At 41.9% G+C, this 19446-nt stretch overlaps 1 protein-coding gene across 2 annotated transcripts in view; it reads left to right on the forward strand.

Moving 5' to 3' along the window:
* The first annotated feature begins 3592 nt into the window (after positions 1-3592).
* cylda (cylindromatosis (turban tumor syndrome), a) overlaps positions 3593-19446 on the forward strand; it is a 29897-nt gene continuing 14043 nt past the window's right edge. Inside the window, exons 1-6 of one of the 2 annotated variants that reach the window (XM_024440493.2) lie at positions 3593-3991; positions 7071-7447; positions 12931-13100; positions 15909-16152; positions 17103-17411; positions 18646-18751. In XM_024440493.2, the coding sequence (XP_024296261.1) occupies positions 7370-7447; positions 12931-13100; positions 15909-16152; positions 17103-17411; positions 18646-18751 (907 nt within the window). In that variant the 5' untranslated portion in view covers positions 3593-3991; positions 7071-7369. The remainder of the gene's footprint in view (positions 3992-7070; positions 7448-12930; positions 13101-15908; positions 16153-17102; positions 17412-18645; positions 18752-19446) is intronic. The other variant, XM_024440494.2, reaches the window with a different exon arrangement.

Here is a 19446-nt window from a genome sequence, read left to right on the forward strand (position 1 = left end):
TGCTCTGCTACTACAGGCAGCTTGTTTTATCCATTCACAATAAGTAGCAACCTCTGACCTGCTCTGCTACTACAGGCAGCTTGTTTTATCCATTCACAATAAGTAGCAACCTCTGACCTGCTCTGCTACTACAGGCAGCTTGTTTTATCCATTCACAATAAGTAGCAACCTCTGACCTGCTCTGCTGCTACAGGCAGCTTGTTTTATCCATTCACAATAAGTAGCAACCTCTGACCTGCTCTGCTACTACAGGCAGCTTGTTTTATCCATTCACAATAAGTAGCAACCTCTGACCTGCTCTGCTACTACAGGCAGCTTGTTTTATCCATTCACAATAAGTAGCAACTTCTGACCTGCTCTGCTACTACAGGCAGCTTGTTTTATCCATTCACAATAAGTAGCAACCTCTGACCTGCTCTGCTACTACAGGCAGCTTGTTTGGTAGCATTCTTTTCATATTAGTCATTGTGTAAAGTGACACCATGCTGTATGCTAAGGAACTGGTCTGACACTTGTTTTATGTAAGCACCATTGTGTGTGACCCTATTTTTTCTGGCTAATTATCAAATAACAGTCAGGTATTTGAACTGGTACATCAGCATTCTTATGTACCCTACCCTATTGTACACTGACTGGAAGTGCCAGTATGTTTGATAACATGGGTTGATTCAGTGGTAAAATGATTCTTACTTTATCAGTGAATCACTAACAGTGATTACATTAGTCCTATTGTGTCAGTGATCTATGGTGGGGATAGAACGGCTTGTTACGTTATGTCACCTTGCCTACAGAGAAATGTTAATGTAGGCTATTACATTTTAAAGATGCACTATGCAGATATCTCTCTGCCATTTGCTGGTTGCTAAAATTCTAATAGTTTGCTTAATTTCAGTTTATGTGGCAACAAGCAAGTATAATGTAAAGAATCCCAAAAAGTTACATATTGCAGCTTTAATTTGAAGTAAAACAGCAATTCAGTGTACAATTAATTAAATATAATTTCTCCAACATATAATATGAAGAATTCACATGCTGCTTTTATCAATATTTGCACATCCTTCTGCATTCATAACAAGTAATTTGCATGTCAACACACACACATGCCTGGTTAGAATGACATTAATCTGTGTACACTGTACAAGTCACAGTATAGTGGATCCCAGACCTGTCAACAGCACTGTTAATGTGGGAGGCAATCAATTATGAATATAAACCCTGGATTGCTGATGGTTTGTATTGGCCATTGTATTGGCTTTGAAGCCACTGGTTGGCCATATTGGCACTCCCCAGTAGGAGCAGTCCTCCATAGGAATATGGAATTCTACAGTATTTCAATTAAACTTTTCAAGGACAAAATTGCATATATTTAAGTATTTTGATGTTGTAGTGGTGACAGTATTATTAGTAATCTCTAAGGTGATACTTTAATGAAAATGTTTTAATATTTTTATTTATTTTTGTGTTTAGCTCACAATATAATTTAAACCTATGTATGAAGGTGATTGTAATAGAATAAATTTGGCAAAAATGGATGTAGATCCCAATTGCGGGGGACTACCAAGATTAGGCCAAGATGTTTTTATTATTATTTTTTTGCTTGCAGATAAACCAGTATACATACAAGAAGTATACAAACAGACAATGATAACATATGCTAGGGGGTACAACAAATTACAGATTATACAATGGATAAAACATATTGATTGTTTTAACAGCTTTTTTATTAGAAGAATGTAGAATGGTCTTAATGTACTGCTCGAATTCCTTATAGAAAACATGGAAGAGTGTTTTTTTATTAGTGAATTTACATTTATGAATATGACATTTTGCCATTAGCACAATTAGGTTTATGAGATAAAATTGTTTTTCATTATCCTTATTATAGTTAAGGAAACCGAGCAGCATATTCTCCCATAAAAAACAACGTCATCAAGAATATTAACAGTTATAAAACTATGAATAACTTTCCATAATTTCTTTACATGTAGACAACGCCAAAATAAATGCAAAACTGTTTCTGGATGCTCAACACAAAAAGTACAGTTAATGTTAATAATGTATTTTTTGAGTTTCTTCAGGTAATGATTCGAAGGGTAATACTTATGGATCATTCTGAAAGAGACCTCTTTGACCTTGTTAACAAGCAGGTATTTGTGTGGTAATAACCAGACTTTTTTTCCAACAGATATTATTGACAAATGTATTCCAGTAAATTGTGACAAGGAATGGATACAATATCCCTTTGAAATAAAGCACGTATAGATCTGTTGTTCCGAGGGAGTAAGCAGAAACAAATGTTTCCTATTGGAGAGTCAACTGGATTAAGTGAGGGTAGGTCAAGAAGGTGAGGTCTGGTTACACCTCTAAACAACGTGATAGTTCCAGATGGAATAGCATCAAAGACTATGGCGAACTCTAGGTGTAACAGGGATATTGTAACAAGATAAAAATTGAGGAACAATCCTGCATCAAAAAGTTGACTCACCAGCAGGATATGATTATTAAACCAGTTCTAAAAGAATGAAGACTTGTTTCTATACAAAATATCCTTATCGTTCCAAATGGAATACCTATGAGGGGAAGAAATGTGTTAATATAATAACGACCACGCTAAGAATACTTGTCTATGAAAAGCAGATCATTTTGTAGGAATCTTATCAATGTTCTACTTACAAGGTAACTTAAAATTGAGGCCACCAAAACGGGAAAAGTTATAATGAGGGATGAAATTTCAAATTGAAATTGGATTCTTTAAGAAATGTTTAGCACAATGTATCTTAAAAAGTATTATTCAAAGTAGGAAAATCACCATATTCTTATGTGTTCATAACGACAGATTTCCTAATATAATGTGTATGATTTTTACAGCGGAAGTTGAAAAGCATATGGTCAACAGCTTTAACTATTTTGTTGTCAACATGTAGAGGCTGGGCTGCATAAGTAAGTCTGGAGATACATTCAGCTTTAGAAAGCAATACTCGACCTATCAGGGATAAATCCCTCTGCAACCAATGGTTCAATTTATTTTAGTTTTTTTCAATAATAGGTATGAAATTTAATAAGCATCTTTCCTGATGATGCTTATATATAGTACTCCCAAGGTATGTTACTTTTTTCTTGACTGGAATATTGCATATAGAGGGTATCACTTTAAAATCAGGCCAAGATGGAGGCACAGTGGCTTCAACACAGCGCCCCCTATCAGTAATCTAGTGTACAGGGTCTGCCAGGGCTATCACTAGTTCCCACAGCCACAACGTCAACATGGGCAATTTCGTAAAAATTCACGAAAACAAAAATGTGCCTTTTGGTTTTCATACGGTTAGTAGTGTGGTTAAGGTTATGGCTAGGTTAATATTCACTTTTTAAGAAGATACATTGTAGAAATATGTGGGCTTTAAGACTTTGTGGCTGTGGTAACTAGGGAAGACCGTCTGCCAGAGAGACGAGTAGCACGGTTTTGAAAATGCTAGTAGAGAACCCCTCATTCGCAGATTCTTCAATACCCGTCAACCAAACTCGTGGGAAAACCCCGGGGGGTGGGACTTAACGACTAACCTGAAGCCCAGCCAATTGGCACTTGTGATGGATGCAGATTGACCAATGGGTTTTTTAAACCGACATTATCTCAGGCGACAAACGTTTCGGTGTCTATTGGTTCTGTAAATAATATTTATTCCTCTCGCTATAAGGCCTGATTTCGTTTGTCTGTCAGTATTTAATAGTATAGTCAAAGAGTCGTTCAGAAAAATAGTTATCTACATTAAATGCCGTAGATAACAGGCTCTGTGTTGCATGGGGGCAGCTAGCTAGCCATACTAGCTATTTTGGCTAGCTAATTTCGAGGCTGTCATATCAGTTTTCAGCTGGTTTGCTATCAACAAACTATCCAGTTAATTGTACAGACGTATCACAACCTCAGCTACGAAAGGACAGCATTGGAATGAGCAGGTGACATGACACTCCAGCACCGAACTGACGTTTGAATAAGGTAAGAAAACGACCTAGCTAACGACGTTATGTCATAATGATAGCAATATTTCGTCTTTGCTATCCTCGTAATACGTCAGATTATGATATGGATGCACATGATCAAATATCGCCTGGTTTGCTATACTGGCTAGCTAGCCCTACAGCAAACATGTCCTAGTATATGTGCAGTTTTACACTAATTGACATGTTCCATGGGTGTTTTCTCAATGAGTGTCCTTCCTCAGCCATGATTTAGCAAGGCCTGGCAGTGACACATTCTTCCTTCTTCTCTCACGCGTCATCATCACTCGCTGCTGCTGACTGGCTTTATTCAGTGATGTCACTGATGGAACTGGCAAGACAACTGCAATAATGATACAATTACTCTGCTGTTAATATTTTATTTAATCTGTTGGGGCTTTTGAATGTTGTGATTGAAAATGGAAGCATGATGGTGTGTTTAGATAATCAGTGTTGCAGTCCAGTCATTTTATATTCAGGATGTCAGCACCATCAGTACGTGGCTACATTGTACATCACATTCACACTGTTAATTTAAAAGACAAAGCAAACGGGACCAGTGGGCTACTTTCAGAAGTAATTGTCATGTCAGATAATGCCCAAGTAAGCAGTGCTTCTTACTTGGGCATTATCTGACATGCAGTAGGGTTGGTATAATTTGTGGAACGTTCCAACAGGAATCTCTTCCAATAACCTTGTTAAGTACAAGGTTGTCAACAAACAACGCATACAAAGTAGCATGATCAATTCACGTAGCTAACTAACTAGCTGCCGAATAGACATGAACTCACGACGTAGCTTATTCTTAATGTTTGTCCATAAACTACCAGAGTGAGGAAAGACTTTTTCGGAATAAACGTGGTGAGTAAAAAACTTAATGAAATAGCCCACTCCCTACCCGGTATCTTATTCTGCCGCTATACAACTTTATATGCGTTGTTTGTGGGCAACCTTGATATTTACGAAGTTTTTGGAACAGATTCCATTTGGAACGTTCCAGAAATTCTACCCACCCCATGCAGTAGTGCATGTTGTTGACCAAGGGTCATTCAATTATGTGTATTTTGAAAGGGCAATAGGCCTTTTGCCCTCACTCCTTCCTTATGATAGACCTCTAGAATAACATCACAACATAGTAAATGTCTGTCATGTTCTTTTGCTCACCCCATGCTCCCTCCTTAAGCTCAAATAGGGGCATGGTCAACATTGCATGATAAACAACAAGTCCTCTATGTGAAATTTGAACTGTGATAATTGATGTTAAGCACAGATGCACAGCCTAAGAGGAGTTGCAATGCAAACCAAGGCTAACCCTGTCATTGATTAAAACATTTTAAAAAAAAAGTTTTATTTAACTAGGCAAGTCAGTTAAGAACTAATTCTTATTTACAATGACGGCCTACCCCAGCCAAACTTTAACCTGGACGACACTGGGTCAATTGTGCGCAGCCCTATGGGACTCCCAATCATGGCTGGTTGTGATACAGCCTGCAATCGAACCAGGTTCTGTAGTGAAGCCTCTAGCACTGAGATGCAGTGCCTTGGACCACTGCGCCGCTCGAGAGCCTCAAGTTGCTTGATTGATGCACAGACATGAGGTGTGAATAGCCTAGATGTGAGAGTGGCCAGAGAACCATAAAGAGGAGTCATGTCAGGTGCTTGGATCCCCCCTTCATATTGGGTTGGTCAAACAGGTCGACCCTGTATTACAGTGGCGGTGACTCTATTGTTTGTCAGGAAGAGGCGTTTGACTGCTTTAGTCTGTGAATTCCCCCTCACAGCTCCCTTAACACACAGCTAGGGGAAATCCAAAATGGGTTTTGAGTAATATGTTTATAACAGTGTGTGACTAACGCTTGGCTTAGAATCCATTTGTGTTAATATTGACAGTAGGACCAAGGCCTGTGCGGCATCACCCATTTCTCATCTTAAGAGGAGAGTATCAACAGGTTTTGAGCATATTGTCTGCATGCTTCAAAATTGCCTTCAGGGTAAAGCCATTTGAATTCAATCAGTTTTTGGACAGCATCCCTGTCAACTTTCTATGCATGTTTGCCCATGGAAGAAGTGTTAAGAAAGTTACTTTTTGTACCTGAATGCCAAAACATTCAGGAGATTAAAGTGCTCAAAGTTGACCCATTTCGCATACCCCACCACACCATGAGACATCCGTGTCTTCATCACTGGAAAAGATAAGTGGTTCAGCTTGATATCATTTAAAAGCTTGTCAAACTATTTTATTATTTCTTGAAAAGAAGCATAATATAATTGCCATTTTCTTTTTCCAGAAACTATTAAATAGTTTGACAACCCTGTTTATAAGCTTTTAAATTATAACAATCCCAAACTCTTTATCTTTTCCAGTGATGAAGATGTTTCATGGTATGGTGGGGTTGCAAAATAAGTCAACTTTGAGAACCTTTATCTCCTGAATGTTTTGGCATTCAGCTACAAAGTCACTTCCTGAGCACTTCTACAATGGGCAAATATGTATGGAAGGTTTCGTTCAAATCAAAAGGGAGCTGTCAAAAAGTGATTGAATTCCAATCGATTTTACCCTTATGTCAAATAGGTTTGTCAGGAATCAGAATACAGGTAGTATGTTTTTTTATTTTTTTTCTGCCTATTTGGTAGCAAGATACCAGTAGTACACTAGGTTAGGCCTAATCATGTTTGTGCTCAACTGGTTTTCACCGTCAGTTTTATGAGGTACAGTAGCTAATGGTGGAATCAGGCTTCACTCAGATATTAGGCCTACATTCTAATGAGACTACATCCTGTTTGTTTAGATACCAATTTTAATCTTTGAATGCCATTTATTCAGAGCTTATCCCAGATTTGTATTGACTAAATGTTTTGTTGTTTTCCCGAAAAGGCCAATATCTAGCAAATCTTTAAAAAACAACTCCATGCTTATTTGGGTTAATACAGCCTAGCCATAGGCCAATTTTTTGGGGGGGAGAAATTGCTCTGGGATTTATGATAAGTCAGTGATTTAATAGAATTAACCTGGAGGCATTCCATGACCTTTTAACAACATTGTCATAATAACACCATGCCTTTCTATTTGTACACAGGTCCTACGACGTACATTGGGGCATGCAGGCTGACAGTTGAGACCGTTATGAGGGCACCCCAGGCCAGCAGGAGCCTGTGAGCGACCATAACACCCTCCCTGTCTACTCTCTAACCAGACAACCTTCCCTTCAGGTGGTAGGCCTAGTTTCTCTCTCACCCTTGCTATGCCCCTGTCATTGCTTTGGGGATAGAGGAACGTCCATAAAGGGAAGAGAGAGGGGCTTGATATTGGGTTAGTTAGACAGGCGGACCCTGCATTTCCCCCTGCTATGCCCCAGCTGCCCCAGCCCCTAAAGCCATGAGCTCTGCCCTGTGGAGCCAGGAGAAGTCCAGTGGGGGCTTCAGGGAGGACTGGCGCTTCTACATGGTGGTCAAGGTAAATATACACGTTTAAAGAGCCACTGAACATTTCGACTGTCACGTGTGTTTTTCTGTTGCTCATTAGAAAAAAACAGATTTCAGTCTTGTAATGTGGTTGCTCCACTAAAAGTTTTGAGATTATCCTTCGTTACTTAGAGTTTATTTGTGTTTAAGTACGGTATCCTGCATCACAACTTCATTGCTCCAGACCAGCGCAAGGGGGAGTTAGAGCACTGTTTATGCTTTGGGTCCTACTGTGTCTCTAACTGACAATGAATGGGTGACATAAACCTAAATAGAAATTGATAATTGTGCACGACTTCAGTATTACTTGCTAAAACTGTTATTACACAAAGGTTTTCATAATTTTATTTTATTAGGATTATTTTTCGCTTACTGTAGTAGTATAGCCCACTCCTGACCGGGCACATTGCACAGCGTCTGAGTGGCGCAACGGTCTAAGGCAGTGCAAGCTGTGTTGCTACAGGTGCTGGTTCAATACCTGTGCCGGCCTCGACTGGGAGACCCATGAGATGACTGTAGGTTTTTGGTTTCTCTCACTCTAATAACAGAAATAAATTATTCTAAATAACAAACTGTCTTTATTTAGAAATTAGTAACAATGTCTCATCCCATGTTCAACAATGGCCTTTTTCATGCTCATTTTACGTTATTTGAAAACAAAATCATCTCCAAAATATATATATTTTTAAACAAAGCGATTTTATTATTAATTTAGAATGATATAAAAAAAAATGTGGATATTCTCACCAATACAGTGAGGGAAAAAAGTATTTGATCCCCTGCTGATTTTGTACGTTTGGCCACTGACAAAGAAATTATCAGTCTATAATTTTAATGGTAGGTTTATTTGAACAGTGAGAGACAGAGGGAAATAAGTATTTGACCCCCTCTCAATCAGAAAGATTTCTGACTCCCAGGTGTCTTTTATACAGGAAACGAGCTGAGATTAGGAGCACATTCTTGAAGGGAGTGCTCCTAATCTCAGCTTGTTACCTGTATAAAAGACACCTGTCCACAGAAGCAATCAATCAATCAATCAATCAGATTCCAAACTCTCCACTATAGCCAAGACCAAATCGCTCTCCAAGGATGTCAGGGACAAGATTGTAGACCGACACAAGGCTGGAATGGGCTACAAGACCATCGCCAAGCAGCTTGGTGAGAAGGTGACAACAGTTGGTGCGATTATTCGCAAATGGATGAAACACAAAAGAACTGGCAATCTCCCTCGGCCTGGGGCTCCATGCAAGATCTCACCTCGTGGGGTTGCAATGATCATATGAGAACGGTGAGGAATCAGCCCAGAACTACACGGGAGGATCTTGTCAATGATCTCAAGGCAGCTGGGATCATAGTTACCAAGAAAACAATTGGTAACACACTACGCTGTGAAGGACTGAAATCCTGCAGCGCCCGCAAGGTCCCCCTGCTCAAGAAAGCACATACAGTGGGGCAAAAAAGTATTTAGTCAGCCACCAATTGTGCAAGTTCTCCCACTTAAAACAATTAGAGAGGCCTGTAATTTTCATCATAGGTAGACTTCAACTATAACAGACAAAATGAGAAAAAAAATCCAGAAAATCACATTGTAGGATTTTTCTATGAATTTATTTGCAAATTATGGTGGAAAATAAGTATTTGGTAACCTACAAACAAGCAAGATTTCTGGCTCTCACAGACCTGTAACTTCTTCTTTAAGAAGCTCCTCTGTCCTCCACTCGTTACCTGTATTAATGGCACCTGTTTGAACTTGTTATTTTGAACTTGAAAATTACACTCCTCTCATCTTTTTAAGTGGGAGAACTTACACTTGGTGGCTGACTAAATACTTCTTTGCCCCACTGTATACATGCCCGTATGAAGTTTGCCAATGAACATCTGAATGATGATTCAGAGGACAACTGGGTGAAAGTGTTGTGGTCAAATGAGACCAAAAATGGAGCTCTTTGGCATCAACTCAACTCGCCATGTTTGGAGGAGGAGGAATACTGCCTATGACCCCAAGAACGACGTCCCCACCGTCAAACATGGAGGTGGAAACATTATGCTTTGGGGGTGTTTTTCTGCTAAGGGGACAGGACAACTTCACCGCATCAAAGGCACGATGGACGGGGCCATGTACCGTCAAATCTTGGGTGAGAACCTCCTTCCCTCAGCCAGGGCATTGAAAATGGGTCGTGGATGGGTATTCCAGCATGACAATGACCCAAAACACACGGCCAAGGCAACAAAGGAGTGGCTCAAGAAGAAACACATTAAGGAGTGGCCTAGCCAGTCTCCAGACCTTAATCCCATAGAAAATCTGTGGAGGGAGCTGAAGGTCCGAGTTGCCAAACGTCAGCCTTGAAACCTTAATGACTTGGAGAAGATCTGCAAAGAGGAGCGGGACAAAATCCCTCCTGAGATGTGTGCAAACCTGGTGGCCAACTACAAGAAATGTCTGACCTCTGTGATTGCCAACAAGGGTTGTGCCACCAAGTACTAAGTCATGTTTTGGAGAGGGGTCAAATACTTATTTCCCTCATTAAAATGCAAATCAATTTATAACATATTTGACATGTGTTTTTCTGGATTTGTTTTGTTATTCTGTCTCTCACTGTTCAAATAAACCTACCATTAAAATTATAGACTGATAATTTCTTTGTCAGTGGGCAACATACAAAATCAGCAGGTGATCAAATACTTTTTTCCCTCACTGCATATTATTAACCCTGTTATTAGCAGGACAATACAGTTAAAGTCGGAAGTTTACACACACTTAGGTTGGAGTCATTAACTCGTTTTTCAACTCCACAAATTTCTTGTTAACACACTAGTTTTGGCAAGTCCGTTAGGACATATACTTTGTGCATGACACAAGTAATTTTTGCAACAATTGTTTACAGACAGATTTATTCACTTATATCTTACTGTATCACAATTCCAGTGGGTCAGAAGTTTACATACACTAAGTTGACTGCCTGTAAAAAGCTTGGAAAATTCCAGAAAATTATGTCTTGGCTTTAGAAGCTGATTTACATCATTTGAGTCAATTGGAGTTGTACCTGTGGATATATTTCAAGGCCTACCTACAAACTCAGTGCCTCTTTGCTTGGCATCATGGGAAAATCAAAAGATATCAGCCAAGACCTCAGAAAAAAAGTTGTAGACCTCCACAAGTCTGGTTCATCCTTGGGAGCAAATTGCAAATGCCTGAATGTACCACATTCATCTGTACAAACAATAGTACGCAAGTATAAACACCATGGAACCACGCAGCCGTCATACCGCTCAGGAAGGAGACGCATTCTGTCTCCTAGAGATGAATGTACTTTGGTGCGAAAAGTGCAAATCAATCACAGAACAACAGCAAAGGACCTTGTGAAGATGATGGAGGAAACGGGTACAAAAGTGTATATATATCCATAACCTGAAAAGCCTCTCAGGAAGAAGCCACTGCTCCAAAACCACCATAAAAAAGCCAGACTAGGGTTGCAACTGCACATGGGGACAAATATCGTACTTTTTGGAGAAATGTCCTCTGGTCTGATGAAACAAAAATAGAACTGTTTGGCCATAATGACCAAATAATAACCATTGTTATGTTTTGAGGAAAAAGGGGGAGGCTTGCATGTCGAAGAATATCATCCCAACCATGAAGCACGGGGTTGGCAGCATCATGTTGTGGGGGTGCTTTGCTGTAGGAGTGACTGTTGCACTTCACAATATATGACATCATGAGAAGGAAAATGATGTGGATATATTGAAGCAACATCTCAAGACATCAATCAGGAAGTTAAAGCTTGTTTGCAAATGGGTCTTCCAAATTGACAATGACCCCAAGCATACTTCCAAAGTTGTGGCAAAATGTCTTAAGGACAACAAAGTCAAGGAATTGGAGTGGCCATCACAAAGCCCTGACCTCACATTTGTGGAACCTTTGTGGGCAGAACTGAAAAAGCGTCTGCGAGCAAGGAGGCCTACAAACTTGACTCAGTTACACCAGCTCTGTGAGGAGAAAGGGGCCAAAATTCACCCAACTTATTGTGGGAAGCTTGTGGAAGGCTACCCAAAATGTTTGACCCAAGTTAAACAATTTTAAAGGCAAAGCTACCAAATACTAATTAAGTGTATGTAAACTTCTGACCCACTGGGAATGAGAGAAATCATTCGCTCTATTACTGTTCTGACCTTTCACATTCTTAAAATAAGAGTGGTGATCCTAACTGACCTAAGACAGGGAATTTTTACTAGGATTAAATGTCGGGAATTGTGAAAACTGAGTCTAAATGTACTTGGCTAAGGTGTATGTAAACTTCCGACTTCAACTGTATATACTGGTCATGGCCCCAGAGTGGTGCACAATGGAATTGCCTTGCAGTTCTCCATCTGTATCCACTGAAAGCGCGTGCGGTTCAAGGCACGAGGGCAGGAGGCATGGGTTTGGGCTGCAGAGCCTCGCACAGAAGAAAGACCTAGCCCATGGGGGAGGGAGGAGGAGGAAGGGTGGTGGTCCCCCACCCTGCCACACTGGGTAGCACAGAACAACACTTTAAGGGGCATTGCACTAATAATGTCGCTGACTAGAGAAACGTTCTCGCTGTTCTTAGTGCCAGTCTGCACGTTCAAACTAAAACAATGTAACTAACAATGGCATCTTTATGCTTTTGTTAATAACATAATGATAAAAATACTCTTTCAAAATGCCGTTGTTTATTTAGTTATGAATCCATAACAAATTACTATGGGAATAAATATCACTGAATTACAGAAATATTGGAACAAAGTTGTCTAATAAAGTTAAACAAACTGTTGCTTACTGGAAAATACTCTTTCAAACACACGGTCACGTTGTACAGCACCATTATTGCTATTAGCAGGTAGCTTATTTAAACAGTCTCACTGTCTATGCTATGGGATAGAGAGTAATCACCGCAGCTCTTCACCCCATGTTAGTGGACTAATGGACATCATCAAATCAAAACCCTATCTTCATTTACCCATTGACGCACAGATGTTCCAAACTCTGTTGTAAACTGACTTTATGAGCAAAATTATCCTATTTACACTTTGTAGTCTGACACTAGAATAACTTTTTCTGGCTCATATGATGCCACATAGGCCATTTTTAAAAGGGATTCGTTGCTTTTTTTAAAGCGGTTGCTCTTTAAGAAATTCCTGACTTTTGCTAGGGATTATTCAAGATTTTGTTAATGTTTGTTTGTTTATTTATCAAGGCCTGTGTATCGAAAAGGGTTTATTTTTTGTGTTTCATATTTTGTTGTTTCAGCTATTGTGTGTTTGAGAATCAACTCAGGAAGATAAGATGTACTAATGGGTATCTTTTGATTATGTTTGAATTGGCTCTTTATTCCCTATATAATGCACTATATCAGCCCAATGGGAACTGGTCAAAACCAGTGTGCTAAATAAGGAATAGGGTGCCATTTCTAACACAGCCTGAGTCCCTTAATAAGTCAACACAATTCTACTAAGGAGTGTACAGTGGAGAAGCCCCCCCAGAAGACCCTGAGGATCCCCCGGGGCAGCCTGGGACAGGCCTGCCAGGAGAGGAACAGCCTGGGGCGCACGCTGCCCCCCAGCAAGGGCAAGAGGAGCATCCGCATCCTGGACCAGACCAACGTGGTGCTGAGCCTGGATGAGCGGTTGGTCTAATTAATGGATAGTGACACTATCATGCTATATTGCAAATTTTAAAAAGACAAGACAAAGTTCGAAAAACAACAATACTCACATTTGACATATAGTCGTGACCAAAAGTTTTGAGAATGACACAAATATACATTTTTACAAAGCCTGCTGCCTCAGTTTGTATGGTGGCAAACTGAGGCCATGCAAATGAACTGAATCCCCCAAAAACATTTCCACTGCATTTCAGCCCTGCCACAAAAGGACCAGCTGACATCATGTCAGTGATTCTCTCGTTAACACAGGTATGAGTATTGACGAGGACAAGGCTGGAGATCACTCTGTCATGCTGAGTGAATTCGAATAACAGACTGGAAGCTTCAAAAGGAGGGTGGTGCTTGGAATCATTGTTCTTCCATGGTTACCTACAAGGAAACACATGCAGTCATCATTGCTTTGGACAAAAAGGGCTTCACAGACAAGGCTATTGCTGCCAGTAAGATTGCACCTAAATCAACCATTTATCGGATCATCAAGAACTTCAAGGAGAGCGGTTCAATTGTTGTGAAGAAGGCTTCAGGGCGCCCAAGAAAGTCCAGCAAGCGCCAGGACTGTCTCCTAAAGTTGATTCAGTTGCGGGATTGGGGCACCACCAGTACAGAGCTTGCTCAGGAATGGCAGCAGGCAGGTGTGAGTGCATCTGCATGCACAGTGAGGCGAAGACTTTTGGAGGATGGCCTGGTGTCAAGAAGGGCAGCAAAGAAGCCTCTTCTCTCCAGGAAAAACATCAGGGACAGACTGATATTCTGCAAAAGGTACAGGATTTGGACTGCTGAGGACTGGGGTAGTCATTTTCTCTGATGAATCCCCTTTCCGATTGTTTAGGGCATCCTGAAAAAACTTGTCCGACGAAGACAAGGTGAGCGCTACCATCAGTCCTGTGTCATGCCAACAGTAAAGCATCCTGAGACCATTCATGTGTGGGGTTGCTTCTCAGCCAAGGGAGTGGGCTCACTCACAATTTTGCCTAAGAACACAGCCATGACTAAAGAATGGTACCAACACATCCTCCAAGAGCAACTTCTCCCAACCATCCAGGAACAGTTTGGTGACGAACAATGCCTTTTCCAGCATGATGGAGCACCTTGCCATAAGGCAAAAGTGGTAACTAAGTGGCTCAGGGAACCAAACATCGATATTTTGGGTCCATGGCCAGGAAACTCCCCAGACCGTAATCCCATTGAGAACTTGTGGTCAATCCTCAAGAGGTGGGTGGACAAACAAAACCCCACAAATTCTGACAAACTCCAAGCATTGATTATGCAAGAATGGGCTGCCATCAGTTAGGATGTGGCCCAGAAGTTAATTTACAGCATGCCAGGGTGGATTGCAGAGGTCTTGAAAAAGAAGGGTCAAATGCACTGCAAATATTGACTCTTTGCATCAACTTCATGTAATTGTCAATAAAAGCCTTTGCCACTTATGAAATGCTTGTAATTATACTTCATTATTCCATAGTAACATCTGACAAAAATATCTAAAGACACTGAAGAAGCAAAGTTTGTGGAAATGAATATGTGTCATTCTCAAAACTTTTGGCCACGACTATACACTACATGACTAAAAGTATGTGGACACCTGCTCATCAAACATCTCATTCTAAAATCATGGGCATTAATATGGAGTTGTACCCCCCCTTTTCGTGAGGTCGGGCACTGATGTTGGCCAATTAGGCCTGGCTCGCAGTCGGCGTTCCAAATCATCCCAAAGGTGTTTGATGGCGTTGAGGTCAGGACTCTGTACAGGCCAGTCAAGATCTCCACTCAGACCTTGACAATCCATTTCTGTAAGGACCTCGCTTTGTGCACTGGGACATTGTCATGTTGAAACAGGAAAGGGTCTTCCCCAAACTGTTGCCACAAAGTTGGAAGCACAGAATCATCTAAAATGTAATTGTATGCTGTCGCGTTAAGATTTCCCTTCACTGGAACAAAGAGGCCTAGCCTGAACCATGAAAAACAGCCCCAGACCGTTATTCCTCCTCCACCAAACTTTACAGTTGGCACTATGCATTGGGGCAGGTAGCGTTCTCCTGGCATCTGCCAAACCCAGATTTGTCTGTCCGACTGCCAGATGGTGAAGCGTGATTCATCACTCCAGGGAACATGTTTCCACTGCTCCAGAGTCCAATGGCAGTGAGCTTTACACCACTCAAGCCGACCCTTGGCATTGCACATGGTAATCTTAGGCTTGTGTGCAGCTGCTCAGCCATGGAAACCAATTTCATGACACTCCCAATGAACAGTTCCTGTGCTGACGTTGCTTCCAGAGGCAGTTTGGAACTTGGTAGTGAGTGTTGCAACTGAGAACAGACCATTTTTACGCCCTTCAGTACTCGTGGTCCCATTCTGTGAACTTGTGGCCTAGCACTTCGCAGCTGAGCTGTTGTTGCTCCTAGACATTTCCACTTCACAATAACAGCACTTACAGTTGATTGGGGCAGGGCAGAAATTTGACTAATTGATATGTTGGAAAGGTGGCATCCTTTGACGGTGCCACATCGAAAGTCACTGAGCTCTTCAGTAAGGCCATTCTACTGCCAATGTTTGTCTATGAGAAGTATATGGCTCTGTGCTTGATTTTTATACACCTGTCAGCAACCGGTTTAGCTGAAATTGCTGCATCCACTAATTTGAAGGGGTGTCCACATACTCTTGTACCTATAGTGTATGATGCTGACATGTTTTTGAAACTTTCATATTTTCTGGAGTTTTCCTCTGGGATTCAAATCTTTTTGTTGTGTGTTTGATTTGCAACCAAATCAGGGACGTCCTGGAGCTGGATGAGAAGCTAGCTGAGCTGCTGTTCCCCATCACCAACTGTGAGGAGCGCTATGCCCTGCTGTGCAACAAGCCCAGGCTGGAGCGGGCCAGAGACATCGACTGTGGCTCCAAGGTGCGCGTGCAGCTGCGTTCGGGGGATGAGCCTTTGCCCGGGGTAGTCCGATTTAAAGGATCTCTCCTCCCAGACAGGGCTCTCTCCGGGGTCTGGTTTGGAGTGGAGCTGCTGGTGAGAAATCTCATCTTTACTGTTTTTTAAAAATGCGCTTTGTAAGCAATTGACCCTCCTATATAGAATAACTTTATTTGTCCCAGAGGGAACTTCAGTTATGTGTGATATCATCTGTAATTTGGTCTTTGTGAAATGTTCCCTGAGGATTTCATAACAGTTAAGCTAGTAAATGGACTCTCTCTCATGCCGTAGCCTACGTTCTGTAAAGATGCAGTAAAATAGCGGGCTACAAAGGCTTGTTTATTGGAGCACAATGTTGTATGAGTGGGTGAAGGAGCCGGACGAGAGGCTGACCCTTGCTCACTATAAAGGGTTTAGCACATTATTGGGTTTCAGATCAGCGTCTTGATTGAATGCCAGACTTGTATCACGATTGAGAATACTTACCACACATTTACAGACAACAATGTGTACTTCTGATCTTAATCATACAAACATAAATTGAACGATGCCAATGCTGAAAAGCCCTACATGGCACTCAAGAAGAAGTGCAGTGTATAGGATCATGTAACTACACCCTCTAACTGTCCATTATCCCTGTGTAAGAGCAAAGATTATTCAGTTCGGCGCCTGCCGGCTAATTTCTGCAATGAAACATTTTGAGTATGCTGTTATGCCCTCCGCACTATCGATCTGAAACCCTCATCATCCCAGATGTATGATGATCACTTCCCTGTTCCCTCCCTTGCAGAATGCTGAATAGGCAAGTTACTGTAGCTGAGCTCACCTCACTGTAATGACAGCTCATGCCTCTTGTATCAGCTCAGCCCAGTGCTAGGCTTTTCCAGTGATGGTAAGGGTTAGGGAAGAGGTTATGGGTCAGGGAAATTATTTGGCATTACTGTGTGAAGGATTAGGGGAAGGGTTAGCGTATCTGAGTAAGCCACATGCGACTGGCACTCACAGGTTATCCCACGTTTAACATACTGTATGTAACCTATGCCTAGGAGGAGGGCAGAGGCCAGGGCTTCACAGAGGGCTCCTACCAAGGCCGACAGCTGTTCCGCTGTGAGGATGAGTGCGGGGTGTTCGTGGCCCTGGACAAGCTGGAGCTGTGGGATGACGAGGAAGAGGAGCTGGGAGAGCTAGAGGTGGATCACGTCACCCTGGTGGAGGAGGAGATGGATTTCCATCAGCTGGAGATCAACTCCAGGGTCCTGGTCCAGACCAGAGAGGGGCCGGAGAGAGGAACCATCATCTTCTGTGACCTGCTGCCTGGGAACGAGAGCCTGGGGTACTATGTGGGAGTAGACATGGTAAGGCTTGAGACGCTGGTCCCATACTGGGGCATTACTGAGTGGGACCTCTACAACCTTCTGCTGTAGAATGGCAGACTGGCAATGTAAATACTGTCAGAGTGGAGGTTACCTTCTCCTCCTTAACACTATGTAAAGGGAAAATGTCCTCCCTACATATATAATAATGGTGTATTTATAGAACATGGCTAACAATTTGTAAATTACATCTCAAGTTAGGTAAAAGGCTAGTTCAAGTAGCCCCTGTAATGTTTGTATGATTTGATTGTCTATCCAGAAAAGCAAAGGCAATTCATAATGTTTATTTAGCCAGCTGCTGGTGTCGATATTGCCAATGTAATCAGATGGCATAGCAGTTAAGGAAAGGGAACATGCATAATGACAGAGGCATTTGACTGCCGGTTGTTAGTAGTAGCAGCAGCAGTGAGCCCACTCAGTCTACTCTGGCCTGGGACACACACAAAGGGAAGTAGTCATGCGGGGAGCTGGGGAGTGAGGTAAAGTTGCAGCATGCGTCCCCAATGGCACCCTATTCCCTATGTAGTGAACTACTTTTGACTAGAGCCCAATGGGCCCAAATGTAGTGCACTAAATAGGCAATAGGGTGCCATTGGGGACGCAGCTACAGCACTGGGCTGTATGACCAGTAGCATGGCACATGGCCAGCGGGTTGGCCGGGCAGCCGAGGAAAGGAGAGGAGAGTCCACTGCTCCGTTCACTCTGCTCCAGCCTCGCCCAGCATACAGGGAACATCAACAACCCTCTGACACACCATATACAAAACAGCTTAGTGTTAGGCTATATTTGTATAACGTTTTTGTTTATTTGGATAAATTTTTGCCAACAATGGGGCCAACCTTCCAATAGTACATAGATTAGTGTGGTGGAGTGGAGCAACCAGTACTGGAGAACTTTGACCCTGCTTCCTGGGAATTGGAATAAGCACCGCTCTGTTTTGAGACGCGGGGAGGTACATTTGAGAAATGTAGAGAGGGAAGGTTAAGAGGAGAGTTCAAGTGCAGACAGAAGACCATTACTGGGTAGAGGAGGTAGTTGACTGGAGAGAGAAGAGCAGACCGAAGACCATTTCTGGGTAGAGGAGGTAGTTGACTGGAGAGAGAAGCGCTGTCGTAGTGATGACAGGACTGCTGCTGAGACTGGGACTGTAAGTACAGGTTTTAGGAGATGAGGAACGCCCGCAGCAGTAATCGGTTGCTGTCTCCGGCTCTTCCAGGACAATCCTATTGGGGACTGGGATGGTGTTATCGATGGGAAGCTGCTGTGTAATTTCGCCAGTCTGGAACACACCCGTCTAGTCCCCATCTGTGACGTAATGCCAGGTGAGTCCAGTGGTCCGGTAGTCTATTCTCTCCTTTTTTCCCTCACATCAAATGTATATAGTTATTTCAATTTATTACAATTTCATCAAGTGCAAATCTATATATTTTTTAAATTCTCTCCCTTATTTGGATCCTCTAAATGATAACTGAAGAAGCTTCAGGTATTGCCTATTAGCCATATAGTCAGTCAGGCAGTTATGAGTGTAGTATTTGTGGTGGGTGTGAGTGAACACTGGAGTGTTGTGTGTTAGTGTTTTACTGGCAGCAGTAACAGCAGCAGCAACAGAGGCTCTTTTGTTTGATGGTTCTGCTTGTTTTTGAAAGTCAAGTGAGATGCTGCTCCTCTCAGCCTCTTGTTCTAGCCATTGGTTTTATTGATTTGTTTGTATGTGTTGTCTGACTCTGAACCCCAACAATGTTTCAGATGCTTTGACGTTCTTGGTCTTCTTGGACATACTTGAAGCGTGTGTGTGTGTTGTGGGGGGAAGGGGGCGTATATTTCGTTAATGCATTTTCTCTTTGAAAAGCTTTTTGCTCTCTGAAACCTAAGACTGATTATGTTCACTTGTACTTAAAGTCTATGGTATTGAGTGAAAGTATGCTTTTCACTTTGCGTCAGTCTTTGTGATTAACTGAGTAAATATCGGTATTTTACACAATTATAAAGCCCTTCCCACTGCTTTACCAGGCTCCAC

The sequence above is a fragment of the Oncorhynchus tshawytscha genome, linkage group LG12, assembly GCF_018296145.1.
Source record: "Oncorhynchus tshawytscha isolate Ot180627B linkage group LG12, Otsh_v2.0, whole genome shotgun sequence".
Lineage (NCBI taxonomy): Eukaryota > Metazoa > Chordata > Actinopteri > Salmoniformes > Salmonidae > Oncorhynchus > Oncorhynchus tshawytscha.